The sequence below is a fragment of the Sminthopsis crassicaudata genome, chromosome 1 (genome assembly GCF_048593235.1).
Source record: "Sminthopsis crassicaudata isolate SCR6 chromosome 1, ASM4859323v1, whole genome shotgun sequence".
In the NCBI taxonomy this organism is placed as follows: domain Eukaryota; kingdom Metazoa; phylum Chordata; class Mammalia; order Dasyuromorphia; family Dasyuridae; genus Sminthopsis; species Sminthopsis crassicaudata.
Window position 1 is genome coordinate 679,631,084 of NC_133617.1, and position 14,949 is coordinate 679,646,032.

The window sequence follows — 14,949 nt, forward strand, 5'->3', positions numbered from 1 at the left end:
TTAGGAAGGGATGAACAAAGATTTGAAAAGAGATTTCTCCTACAATGCACTGGTGGCAAAAGTAAACAAACTACCAAATAATGAATGCATTTAGTGACTATGGTCCTGGCAATGCATGTGCTAAATGAAAAAAGAAATACATTCGATTATCACAATCTACAGCTATCATATTGGTGTGGGAGGCACTGGATGTCTGCTGATAGAAACAAATAATAACAATCATTCATCAAAAAATGTAGAAGTCGGGGAAGAGGTGGAGAAGCAGAAGTAACAGAAGTGGGTAAAAGTTTCTAAATATGGAAGAAGATTGTAAAACAAGCACACACATCCATATATACATGCATTTACACATACATATTTCAGAGCTCCTAAAATTCTTAACACAGGAATTAAAATATTCTCATTCTTATAAACAAATTTAAGTAGGACCATATATTTAGAGGTGAAAAGGACCAAAAGAAATTGATCTGTCTTGTTAAATGCCTCATTTTACAAGAATAAAGCTGAAGCCCAGAAGTTAAAGTGACTTGGGTAAGGTTATATAGATGATAAGAAGCAGAACTGTGAAATGAAATAAAAGCAAACTAACTCGTGTTTTCTGCCTCTAAATCCAATGATATTTCCATCATAACAGATGACAAGGTAATTGACAATTTTTTGCAAACTAAAAATAGAATTAAAGCCACATAATAAAACATAATATACTACTGAATGGTAAATCATTCTACTAAATGAAAAATACAAAAAATAAAAAAATAAAAAATAAAAACAGAAGGAAAAATAATTAATGTCCTCTGTTCCAATACATCCAACAAAAACTAAAAAATGGCAATTTTAAGATGTGTGGTAAAGTCTGGAGATATAAATTGACTAGTTTAGAGAGAAGCAATAAAAATAAACGAATGAATGAAATCACAAAAAATAGGAAGAAGATGTCAGCTCCACTAAATTGTAGGGGACAAAATAAGCCAATACTGCAAAAACCAAGAGAATTACAATTCTGGTTGGGATGCCAGTGGTAAGAAGTAACAACTTCAAACAAAGTCGCTGGGGATGGTATATATAGAGAAGGACTTGATTGGGAGTGGAGTGGTGTCTTCCTCCAGCCTGTTTCCATGGTATTTAATGTTGTTATGATGACTCATTGTGCATCTTAGCTAGTTTCAGTGAGCCTTCCAACCCTCTTCTTGGATCTTAAAATCCTATTCCAGACCAAGAATATAGCTGAGGACTCAGTAGCTAAGTCTTCATTTCAGCCAACAAAGTCAAAGCAGCCACTGTTTTGCATCCACTATGATTTTTTCTTGCTATTATCCTGTATTTTGTTACCTTCAAGTTAACAATGAATCCAAAAGTATCCAGAGAGGAAAAGCAGGCAAAACCATATGTTATTTATACATGTGTACTCTATGCTAGGGACTGAAGAGCCAACAGAAAATGCTAAGTCTTCTACATTCATTGTTTGTTTTTTTAAGATGTTTGAATAAAAATTTAATACTGAAACTCAACATATCCAATTGTACTTACTTACTATTTACTGTTAAATTTATTGATTTCAGCACTTGAAATAAATAGCCCAACCAATCTTGTCCATTGATTTGTTAATATTCTATTACATTAATATGTTACCTTTTTACTTAATCATTCTTTCATGATTGTACATTTGGGTTGTTTCCAGTTTTCTTTTTTTTATAATTAAAATAATGCTAACAAAATTTTTTAAAAAAATTTTATGGGAGGTAGGAAGTTTCAAAACTTTTAGGATAGCTTCATTTCTATGCAATTTTAAGTCAACAAATCTGATTATTTTTAAAAATCTGTACTCTATACACCTAGGTTGCTGCTCTTTAAAGTTTCTACAAGTTTACAAGTACAGTATCTGGTTTTTTACACTTCTACCAGCACTGAGTTAGGTTGTTTTTAATTATTTTTGCCAATGTGATGGGTACAAGATGGTAGACCCAAAATGACAAATTTTAACTTGTCATTAAAGAGGTTGTGCATTTTTCAAATGATATTTATAATATGTTTCCTCTCTCTCTCTCTCTCCTTCTTTCCCCTCCATCATGAATCAATGAGCATTTCTTAAGGGCTTACTCTGTACAAGGCACCTGCTAAGCTGTAGAGATGTAAGAAAAAACAAAAATAATCTGTGTCCTCAAGAAGCTTATATTCTAATGGGGAGACAACATATATAAATACAGAATTTGAAAAAAGACTGTCAATATTCTTTGAAAATGTATTTACTGATGACTGAGTTAAATTTGTAAATTTTAACATTTCCATATGTATATGCCTACACATATACTTTTTATATCAAATTTTCATTAACATTTTAAAAAAATTTTAATGACTTCACTTGCATAAAAATGTTTTCTTTTCAAGTGAGTTAATGAATAAATTTTATTTCTTTACATTGGTTGAGATAAAAAATAATCATCATCCTTCCACAACTTAATCCTTATTTTTGCTCAACATAAAAACCATTATCAAGCACATTTCAAGTCAAATCAATTCAATTTAACTAATATTTATTCAGCACTAAGAACATAATGTTCTAGATGCCCAGATAATACTTACATACTTACACCACCTTCTTCATAGGATTGTTTTTTAGGAAAGTGGTTAATAAGCCATAATGTATTAAGAAATGTGAGGAGCTAATGATATTTAAGGGTTTAAATGCCCTTTCACATATTATCTCCCATAATACCTTTATTCTCCACTTATTTTGACTACTCAAAGTCTGCCTAATTTTTTTTGTCTCTGTACCTTTCCTTCATTCTATTTCCTTGACCTGGGATGCTCCCAAGTATAGTACCTCCATTACTAGCTATCAAAATATTAGACATTTCAGCAAAGTGGCAGGATACAAAATAAATCCATATAAATCCTCGGCATTTTTATATATCACTAACAAAATGCAACAGCAAGAGATACAAAGAGAAATTCCATTCCAAACAAATGTTGAGAGTATAAAATATTTGGGAATGCATCTACCAAAGAAAAGTCAGGAATTATATGAGAAAAATTACAAAACACTTGCCACAAAAATAAAATCAGATTTAAATAATTGGAAAGACATTCAGTGCTCTTGGATAGGCCGAGTGAATATAATAAAGATGACAATACTCCACAAACTAATCTATTTATTTAGTGCTATACCAATCAGACTCCCAAGAAACTATTTCAATGACCTAGAAAAAATAACAACAAAATTCATATGGAAGAATAAAAGGTCGAGGATTGCAAGGGAACTAATGAAAAAAAAGTCAGAGGAAGGTGGTCTAAGTGTACCTGATCTAAAGCTATATTATATAGCAGCAGTCACCAAAACCATTTGGTATTGGCTAAGAAATACACCAGTCAATCAGTGGAACAGATTAGATACAAAGGACAAAAAAGGGTACATCTATAGCAATCTAATCTTTGACAAACCCAAAGATTCCAACATTAGGGATAAAAATTCATTATTCGGAAAAAACTGTTGGGAAAACTGGAAATTAGTATGGCAGAAATTAGATATGGATCCACACTTAACACCATATACCAAGATAAGATCAAAATGGGTCCATGATTTAGGCATAAAGAGGGAGATAATAAATAGATTAGAGGAACAGAGGATAATCTACCTCTCAGACTTGTGGAGGAGGAAGGAATTTATGACCAGAGGAGAACTAGAGATCATTATTGATCACAAAATAGAAGATTTTGATTACATCAAACTAAAAAGTTTCTGTACAAATAATACTAATGCAAACAAGATTAGAAGGGAAGTAACAAATTGGGAAAATATTTTTAAAAACAAAGGTTCTGACAAAGGTCTCATTTCCAAAATATATAGAGAACTGACCATAATTTATAAGAAACCGAATCATTCTCCAATTGATAAATGGTCAAAGGATATGAACAGACAATTCTCAGAGGAAGAAATTGAAACTATATCCACTCACATGAAAGAGTGTTCCAAATCACTACTGATCAGAGAAATGCAAATTAAGACCACTCTGAGATACCACTACACACCTGTCAGATTGGCTAAGATGACAGGAACAAATAATGATAAATGTTGGAGGGGATGTGGGGAAACTGGGACACTAATACATTGCTGGTGGAGTTGCGAAAGAATCCAGCCATTCTGGAGAGCAATCTGGAATTATGCCCAAAAAGTTATCAAACTGTGCATACCCTTTGACCCAGCAGCGCTACTACTGGGATTATATCCCAAAGAAATACTAAAGAGCGGAAAGAGTCATATACGTGCCAAAATGTTTGTGGCAGCTCTTTTTGTTGTAGCTAGAAACTGGAAGATGAATGGATGTCCATCAGTTGGAGAATGGTTGGGTAAATTGTGGTATATGAAGGTTATGGAATATTATTGCTCTGTAAGAAATGACCAGCAGGAGGAATACAGAGAGGCCTGGAGAGACTTAAATCAACTGATGCTGAGTGAAATGAGCAGAACCAGAAGATCACTGTATACTTCAACAACAATATTGTATGAGGATGTATTCTGATGGAAGTGGAAATCTTCAACATAAAGAAGATCCAACTCACTTCCAGTTGATCAATGATGGACAGAGGTAGCTACACCCAGAGAAGAAACACTGGGAGGGGAATGTAAATTGTTAGCACTAATATCTGTCTGCCCAGGTTGCATGTACCTTCGGATTCTAATGTTTATTGTGTAACAAGAAAATGATATTCACACACATGTATTGTACCTAGACTATATTGTAACACATGTAAAATGTATGGGATTGCCTGTCATCGGGGGGAGGGAATAGAGGGAGGGGGGGTAATTTGGAAAAATGAATACAAGGGATAATATTATTAAAAATATATATATATATATAATATAAAAAAATTAAAAAAAAATATTAGACATTTTTCAAGAGTTCCATCCTCCCTTCACCTCATGAAGCATTTCTTGATCCCCTACCAATTAGAGTGTTGGTCAAAAGGGTATCTTTGGTTTGTTATTTTATCAGGAAAGATGAATGAAAACTTATTTATATAGTTTATGTATTTCCAGACTATGCTTTTATGCTTTCCAATTTCCAGTCAATTATAAGAGCCTTTCCAAAGCCCGCATTTTAAAATTCTGCCTGGTTGCTGTTTTTATAGTATATTTTTCCTTCATTTTTCACCTCTTAAATTGTGAAATCACTCAGTATTACTATGGTTACCGGAAAGGATGTATCAATTCCTACAATTCTACTCTCTGACCTCTAAATTTCTTAATTACAATACCTCTTCTTGGTCAAAACTCTCCATTATGTGTTGTCTCTCCTTATTGAATGTAATCTAGTGGATTTGTCTCTGTTTCTGCACTGTTGTCCCCACTGGCTAATGAAGTAACAATAAATGTTTTTCATTTGTTCACTCATTCCAGCCAAGTAAAGATTCTTTTTTGGAACTAAAATTATTTGTCTGCAGAGCTTGGTAAAACCTGGTCCTTAAATGTTGGAGGTTTATAGATACACACTATTTGAGTAATGGAAATATCTTTGAGGACTATTTGGAAACATGGAGAATTTAGGCTCCATGGTTATCTCCTAAAATTATAAGGTCCCTAGTCGACAGACACTCTCTAATTATATCTTGGAAGATAGATCTTTGGAGAAAATCTCATTCTTGCTGCTTAAAGTGAGGTAGATATGGGTAAACTGAGATGATGTAGGGAAAAAAAAGTTTAGATTTATAAAAACATATTATCAGTGCAGATAAAGAATAAATCAAAGGCTATTTCAAAAAAATAAATACAAATAAAAATAAATCCTCATGGAATGTTAAAAGTAAAATACTAAATCATCTACCTTAGATCAAAGATCAAGAGATCATGAAAAGGACACTGGATTTAACCATGAGATTTGACAGGCTCTGAACTAGACAAAGATTTTAGATGCTGTAATTATTTCCACATGGGACCGAGCTTTAGACCCCACCATCCAAGTTACCCTACATGACTTTTGCCTTTGTAAAAGAATACACAATACCTTTCTTATTAAGTTGTAGAACTGAAGGAGGAGGCGTAGCAACTTTCATGGCCAGGCCATAGGCTCCCCGGAAAGAATGGCTGTCCCGAACAATGAACGAACCCGGTTCTTTATCCTTCAGCATGGCAATAGCTGCAGGGACCACAGGAAGGAATAAAGAGACACATGTTGGCGGTCACAGATAAAAAGTCTTTTCTTTATGGCGCCATTATACCATGAGCAATGATCCTCTCGCTCACTCCTTTTTAGAACAATTTCAGTTCACCATATTTTAGCTGTTCTGTAGTAACTAATTTTCTTTTCTCTTGTGCCATGAAACAAGAGTATAGTGGATTCCTACTTCAGTCACATTACACCAAATACATAGCCTTGTAATGAGAAGATGTATTTCAAAAATATTGAAGTATGTGCAATGCTTTCAGTTGAAAAAGCATTGGGAGTGATGAAAGGAAAAGATATGTTTCTCATCTTAGAAGGGGGGGAGAGTATTTAAAATATATAGACACATAAAAATACCTCCAAATTGTAAAATAAAGCATGGAGCAAATGATACTTTGGCCCTATTCCTTAGACAAGTTTATAAGCCATTTAACTAACATTAAGTATTATTCTGAAATAAAAAAAAAAAAATCCCACCAAACATATGTTAGATCTTTAACTCGAATATTTAAAACTCACAAGGACTGTCTACACTGGGAGGAGGAGGATTTAACTCAAGTTTCATCACAGCATGCTGAACAGAGAGCCAATAATGAGGTTTACAGTCTGCAAATGCCTTGATTCAGGCCAGATTCCGAAAGATATTCAAAATTGCCTTCTTTACCCACAAACTTTAGTCCTTGAAAAGTCAGAAGGAAAGAGATTTAGAATGGAAATGTTTCTCTTTCTTATCCACTGATTTGTCTCAAGTAAGCTAAGAGATAACATAAAAAGTGGTAAATTATAGCTAAGCCTCATGCTAATCATCCTGTATAGTAGTCCATGATAGTTGACTTTAAATAATTGGATAATTAAAAAATCAATATCAGAATAACATATCTTTTCTATTGAAGTAAAGAAAATATATAATATATTAATAATAAAATTTATGTACATTATTCTTTGTTTATAAAATAAATATTATTAAATTTATCTTTTTTATTTACTTAACATGGAATTGCATGAAAATGAAAAGAAGGGGAGAGAAGAAGAAAGGGAGAGAAAGAGGGAGAAAGAAAGAGAGGGAGAAAGGGAAGAGGGAGAGAGAGAGGGAGAGGAAGAGGGAAAGGCAGAAGGAGAGGGAGAGGCAGAAGCAGAAGGAGAAGGAGAGAGGGAGAGGGGGAGAGAAAGAGGGAGAGGGAAAGAGTATGTGTTTGTGTATGTGTGTCCTAAGCTTTGGGGTCATAAAATCATGTAAATACTTGGAAGATGCAGCAAGAATTGTTAGTGTGAGCGACATAATGGACTGAAAGTGCTATGTAATACTTCAAAAATACTGCAAAAATTTTTCAAAAATATTTCAGAATTAGATGGATATCATAATCTCTTTACTTGTCTGTGGAAATCTGAGCTTTTTCAGTTTGGAAGAAAAATGTGTGTCATATAGATATTATTTATTCTTTAAAATTTTTATATCTGTAAATCTATCCAAACTAGTAGCCCTTTGAAAGAGAATTCCATTTAGAAGTAGCTTATTTACAGATGGTCTTTTCTGAATTGAATTGTTTAAACTGGTTAGCTGGAAATTTTTTTTTTAATTTGTAGCTAAGATTTCTATAGCTCAGTTTTATGGGAATGTGATTTTGTTAAAAAATAAAATAAAATAAAAGGTTCTGAATATTATTTTTTCATCTTCTCTGTTGTCATTTAATTCTGTTCATTTTAAATTTATTGACTAGATTTTCTTCTCTTTTTAAAATTAGTTCAATAAAATAACTACTAACATCTAGATATCGTTTACTGTATGCCAGGTATAGTGTTAAATGCTTTACATTATTATTTCTTTACTCTTTTTATTTGTCTATTTATTATGGTTTGATCTACACAACTGTAGAGGGTCACAGTCAGTGGGGAAACTCTGGGTAAGGTATAAGACCCTTCAGCCCAGAGGGAACCTGCTGACAATGTCTGGTTTGGCCCCCCCATCTCTCCTAAGGGCTCTTGGCCTTTCTGAGAAGTCAGGGGCCAGTGACAAGCTGTGTTGAGATAGAAGCAGAGTGATACCAGGTGGGAAACTATATATAACAGCAAGTTGTTCATGTGGTCCTATGGGCACAGTGTTGTTTTTTTTATTCCTATTTTATAAATGAGCATACTGAAGCAAACAAGATAAAGTGACTTGCTCAGTCACAAATCTAGTAAGTGTCTGAAGCTGGATTTGAACTTGGGTTTTCCTCACTGCAAATCCAGAGTTCTATCCTCTTTCTAAAGTTTTAATGACTTTCTAAGTTCTTCAAAAAAATAATAAAGCAGGTTTTAGGGTTTTTTGTTTTTGTTTTTGTTTTTTTTTTTATTGATTCTATCTCAATTTACCTATTTCTCCTCTAATTTTTAAAACTTCTTCTTTTATACTTCTTGATTTTCTAATTGTATGTTATACAGTTGGGAATATCATCTTGCTTCTCATAGATTTCTGTTTTTTAGTAAAGCTTAGCTATTCCAAGCTCAGATTCCAGGTGTATAGGACAGGATATTTACTATTCGTTTCCCACCATTGATTATTTTGATTAAACATGTAGACTTAAATTTAACTGAGCATGAGAGTAGGCAGGAGTAGAATGAAAGTATATGTATTTATTGTACAAGCTACTAGAAAGACCATGGTATGATTTTAGAATGATTTTCTTTCACCAGAAACACACTGAAGAGTAAAACTATAAAATAAGCATTTTAAATTAATTTCTTAAATCACCTTTACTCAAGAAAACATTTTATCTCAAGATAGTCGTTATCTTTTAAATGGTTCTCCATATAAGATGATCCAATGCACATGAGAAGCAAACAAAAGTCTGAGTAAAAATAGGATTTCCTTCTTTTGGTGAAAATCTTATTAATACTAAAATTTTAAAATTTTAAAAAGTAAGCTGAACTAAAACACAAATAATCTACTAGATTTTAAAAAATTGCATCTACATGGTGTTTCACAATTGAAAAATTACTTACACACACTCAAATTCATCCAGAAAATAATTCTGTGAATTACACATGACTATTAGAAGCATTTTCTTAAAATGAAAATTAGAGATCCTGAAACTTGCCAGTGGTTAAGAGCCATTTAAATATCAGAGCTGGGAGATGAGTCTATGGAAAGGGCACTGGTCTGAGTTCAAATCTACCTTTGATGCTTAATATTTGTGTGACTCTGTCTTAGTCATTAACCAATCTGGGCTTCACTCCTAATCTATGAAATGGGGTGGTTGAACTGGATGGCCTGGGAGAATCCTTACAGCTTTTAGTCTATGATCCCATGATTCTATAGCCGCAAGTATTCTGAGGGCTAAATGAGGGCTCTTTTTATTCCCCAGGGATGCCCCGCCACATGAATGCAAGGTATCAAGATAATAAATCCACAGCTTTATTAAAAATACTTATACATAAACCTTTTGAACTTCAAGCATATATGGATCTGTGGGAATATATCCCCTCATTTCCAATTAGCTCATGTGCCAAAATAACAAATGCATATGATCCCCCCATTCCCAATCCTGATATACATTTCAGGGAAAAATTAAATTAAAAAGTGATAATATTCTTTTCTGCATCTCTTCTTTAAAAAAAAAAAACGGTGAAGGAAAAATATAAATATAAAATATAAATGAAGAATTTGGTAGAGATATACCTGAAAAAGGATAGAATGAATCCACAAATCACAGTAATTAGCTATTTCAGCCTCAAAAGTTAGAAGGTCTCAGGGTCTCCTGGGAAATTCATAGACTGGTTCATGGGGTAAAGACCTGCACATCATGCATATTACCTACTGTTCATGCCACATTCTCTTTTTCATTAGTGCTAAGCTTTCTCATAAAAATGTAAAGATAACAACATTTTCCCCTAAGGTAGCACAATAAAAAGTAGTCTGCATTCTAATTAAACTAAGTCTAATTAAATCCACATCAAGAAATCCTCACTTGCTTTTCAGATGCTCAGAGGCTAAAACTTTTCTCCCTTTTTCCTGTAGCTACAAATCAAGGTAGGCTCTAGGCACCAGGTATTTCAAATGTATTTGGTCTTTAATGACATACCTTGCTCTCTTGAAATATCTGCCTTGTACCAGAACTTGGATGTGTCTTGAACAAATTTCACAGTCACATGTTTATCAGTTGGATTTTCTACAAAACAAAATTAGAAAGTAGTAATTGCAAAGGTCATTTCCTGCTGTAACTTCTCGCCTCGGTCAGTAAGGTTCTGATTAACTAGGAATTTGGAGTTCAACCACTGGAGTGGTGGGGGCAGTAGGGGGGAAGGGGGAGGAAAGAAAACCACAATTCAAATGAGAGCCTTGGGGGATGTATGAAATATTTTAAGAACACAAAATAAACAAACCAGAATACTTTGATTAGGAGTTTGCAAAGATCATTAAAAAGCTTTTTTGAAGCTATAAAACTTGAAAATATGCACTTATATGCTCCTTTTAAATATGGAACTCAGCAGGAGGGTGATTTTGCCTGAAAGGCAAATGGAATGTCTAGCAAAATCTGTGTTTCTTATGCCTGCTATGAATAAAAGTTGTTGACATTCAGAAGTCAGGATAAGTTAATATAAGGTATTTTTCATCACATTTTGCTGGTGGGTTGGCACCAGAACAAGAATTATCCATAGAACACTGTCCCAAAGCTTCCAAGTAATCTGATCTGTGGGGTTTTTAAGACTAATTTACACAAAAGCCAAAGATGTCATTTTTGTTTTTAATAAACATTCAAGTTGTCTTTGCAAAAACCTAATTAAACTCAGCTGTAAGTCATACCCAATGTGCAGAGATTACTGATCATTTGATACAAAATAATATCACCTACCTGGCAAGGGGGAGGTACTTAAAACTTTAGAAAAGTCAGGAAGGACATTTGGGAAAGGGATGCTGATTGTACTCCCACTATGAGGGCTGGAGAAGCCACTGGAAGATGGAGAGATGGAGCCAAAAGAGCGGTCTCCTTCAGATGTCCTCTTCTTCTCAGGAAGGGGAGGCTGTGAATGCAGAGATAAGCCTGCATGTTGCAGCACTGGACTGTGCTGATTGCTGTGTCCAGGGGCCACGGTGAGAAAAGTATGGGGCAAGAAGCCATTGTCGACAACTCCTGCCAGTGGGGCAATGGGTGGTTTAGATGCTCCGTTGGAATTAGTCAGTAAGGTTCCTGGCTTCTCATCAGGCTGTATGCTAAAGTTTAGGAAGGTCCGGCCACTAGGGTTGGCCAGAATTTCTTGGGACTTTTCTGCTGGTGAGTTTTCATGATTGTTTAGATTAGAAACCTGCAGTTCCGAAGGTGGGAAATGAGACAAGAGTGAAGAATCTGGCACTGGACTGGAAAACTCTGAACCCAGAAGAAAGCCTGTGGGTCGGCTGCTCCCCATCATTGACAGTTGTGGTGAAAGAGTAGATTTGGGACTGCTCTCTAGCCATTGGTGCTCTGCTGTGGATGGACTATTTGGAAAAAAAAAAAAAAAGCAAAAGAACTGGTAAAAATGAAGAAAATGTGGTAGCACACACACAGTGGAAAAATTAACTGACAGAATTCAAATGTCGGAAGTGATCTCAGTGACCTAAAGGAATCCTCATCATAGTAATATACTCAAACAACCAAACTCTAAGGAAAATGACTACCTCTTGAGGCAGTCTATTCTATTTTTGAATAAATATGTGTTAAGAAATTTTTGGTCGTAATCTTCCCTAAATATAGGTCTATTATTCCCCTCAACTAAATCCTTCAATTACTCCATCATCATGGAATAAAGTCCAAATGCCTTAGTCTGGCATTTAATTCTGTCTATAATAAGGCCAGTGCTTATCTTCCCATATTGTCTATTAGTGTACGTTATACTCTAGAGAAACTTATGCCTTCTCAGACATAACCAAGCTTTCCTAGTTCCAAAAACTTGGCTCAGACCATTCCTTCTGCCTTGGTCATTTTTATTGCTAAAATCCTACAACTCCTTTAAGTTTTACCTTGGTATGTACTTTCTCTAAAATATATTCCTTGATCCTCATATCTAGAAGGTAACTTCTCTTTTTTAAATTCCCATAATCCCCTATAGTTTTAGTAAATCCCAGTAACATAAGATGTGCCATGCTAATTTTTGTGCAATTTCTTGTTACAGCTTTCATCAGATGATAAATTCTTGGAAGCTGAGGTGATGGGGAGAGATATCTTATTCATTATTTACTTATTTATTTTTAAGTGATAATTATGCAGGTAATTACTGTGCATTTGCCAATTCATTTAGTGAATTAATATAACTTCATATGATTCTGTGAGGTAGGCGGGGAAGTAAACTACCTCATTTTACATCTTTCAGAAACTGTTGCATAGTTTTCTATTTCATGTGTGTCTTGCCTGGACTTAGTGGTAGCCAGGATAATGTCCAAATTTCCTGCTCTCTACCCTTGCAATCTTTTTACTCTATTCACCTTTGCCAAGACCTCTTGGTCTGATCCCTCTGCTAAATGGCTAATTGTACTAATTTGGCCAAGGTCCAAAAGAAGCTCCTGTTTTGTGATCAATGAAGTCTTTGGTCATGGAAGATAATAAAGATAAATGGTCATTATAGGAATCAGTCACATGCTCACAGACCCTATAGAATAAAATTGTAATTAAGTCCTCTGAATCATGGTCAAAGTGGTGTCCTGCTACTAATTTCCCCAAATTTACTATTAATATTTCAGTGACAGATTTTAGTAATGAACTATTATATAATGATACAATTGATAACAAAAGTCTTCTGAGGAGATAAAAGTTCTTAGCTTAAATTACTTTATTATTTAGCTCATGAATACATTCAGGAAAAAAAGAGGCATGTGTAATCCAATTTGAAAATCAATTCCTCTATTTCCTAACTGACTCAAAAGTCCATTTCTTTTACGGGAAGAGGATATTTGCCAACAAGTTCTACCTACCTCTCGCCTCTCTGGAGCGGACTATTACTTGAAGCTGTACAGGCAGATGGAAAAGTCCGTTGACAGGGAGTTGTTGGCCTCTCAGACCGAAACAGAGCAGGGTTTGTTCCAATTGGGCTGTCTGACATCACCACTGAGTGATTAAGGCCTTCAGTGTAACTCCGAGGTTCTACAAAATAAAAGAAAAAAAAAATACAAATGCAAATAGACTTTAGTCAAAATTGATAGGAAAATCTCCTTAATAAGTAGACTATGCTTTTAGAAATTATAACTCCTTTTAAATTATACTTGACATTCTAGCAACTTTATGAAGCCCACAGATGCATTAGCCAAATAAAACATGGTACATAGAAAGAGGTGCTTTCTTGTTCAACTGGTCACTTTATATTTATACAAAGTTAAAAATAAATCCTCAGTTAATAGAATTGCTCAATTTCAAAATAGAGAAAAAATCATTTATGTTGAACTTCAATCCTATTTCCAGGTATATGCTTTAGTTACTTTTGTCTCCTAAGATTCCGGAAGATAACTCACATTTGTATTGTACTTTAGAGGCAACAAGGTATATTTCTCTCACTGTTTTGATGAGCAAAGTGAAGATTAGAAGAAAAATGACTGAAAGTCTTATTAGCTTAGCCCCAGAAACTAAGAGTAATTAGTAGAAGTTGTCTAGATCACCTGATAGAAAAAAATAACAACAAAAACCTAGTTCCTGACCAAGAAAGAGGTGGAAATGTACAATGTACCTTAGGCAAGACATAGGAAGTTTTTAGCCAGAGACCCGATGACCACCTTGGGAAGATATTGTAGAGGGGACTCTTGGTAATGTGTGGCCTTAATAGGCCTAGAAATCCCCTGCAACTCTTTGATTCAATGGGAAATTTCTAAATCTAAACTTAGGGTTCTTTGTTCTATAAAAATATCTCTTCCTTCTATCTTTCTCCTACTCCTCCATCCCCCAACTCTGTGGACAAGAGAAAAATATGAGCACATTGTGTCATTGATTCATTTGGCTTCTTTTCAAGCTGCTTCTTGGATGGGATTATTAAAGAAATTAAATTTGATTTCTACTATTTGGGTAGCTTAAGGAGATTTCTCAACTTACGAAATGAAGTGTCAGAAACATTGGCAATAATTTATTTCTAAATATAAACTCATAAAAACCTAATTCTATGCAAAATTACAGTGAAAAGATTCAAACTTCATTTTACTGAAGCCAGATTAATGATTTCTGAAAGAGATCTACAAGTACATTTTACACAGTTTTCTGTAATTTCTAATCTTATTTTTATGGGCGGCTAGGTGGCACAGTGGAATAGAGTACTGGCCTGAAATCAAGAACACATATCTTTTTGAGTTCAAATCTGGCTTCAGATACTTATTAGAAGTGTGACATTGGGAAAGTCATTTAACCCTATACCTCAATTCCTTATCTATACAAGGAGTTGGAAAAGGAAACAGCAAATCACTCTAGTATCTTTGCAGAGAAAAAACCCCAAATGGAGTTATGAAGAATCAGTCAAAACTGATTAAACAACAAAAAAAATATGATTTTTGTCCCATTCCTATTATTAACCATTTTATTCCTCTTAAAGAACAATTTATTTTCTGAGGTTTGAGAAATGGGTTAAACTCTGTATCACAGAAAATGGGTGCTATGATAAATAGTCATCCTTTACTAGTTGAAAAATATTATCATTCCATTTGAATGTTATTTGCTTAAATGAAACATAGTTTCATGAATTTAATAAATCTTGGAAATGCTAATCCTTCCCTGAATACAGGACCCTCATATTTCAATTGGTGAATCTCAAAGGGATCTTGCAAGACCTCTAGTTTATCCCCACTTTACAGGTGGGGAAAATG

General features: G+C 34.2%; 1 protein-coding gene across 7 annotated transcripts in view; it reads right to left on the reverse strand.

Moving 5' to 3' along the window:
- Positions 1-14,949, reverse strand: part of TNS3 (tensin 3) — a 455,488-nt gene that overhangs the window by 23,697 nt on the left and 416,842 nt on the right. For all 7 annotated transcript variants that reach the window (XM_074283576.1, XM_074283574.1, XM_074283580.1 and 4 more), the window contains 4 exons: positions 13,084-13,252; positions 10,991-11,613; positions 10,220-10,306; positions 6,000-6,131 (listed from right to left, as the gene is read on the reverse strand). In XM_074283576.1, the coding sequence (XP_074139677.1) occupies positions 6,000-6,131; positions 10,220-10,306; positions 10,991-11,613; positions 13,084-13,252 (1,011 nt within the window). The remainder of the gene's footprint in view (positions 1-5,999; positions 6,132-10,219; positions 10,307-10,990; positions 11,614-13,083; positions 13,253-14,949) is intronic.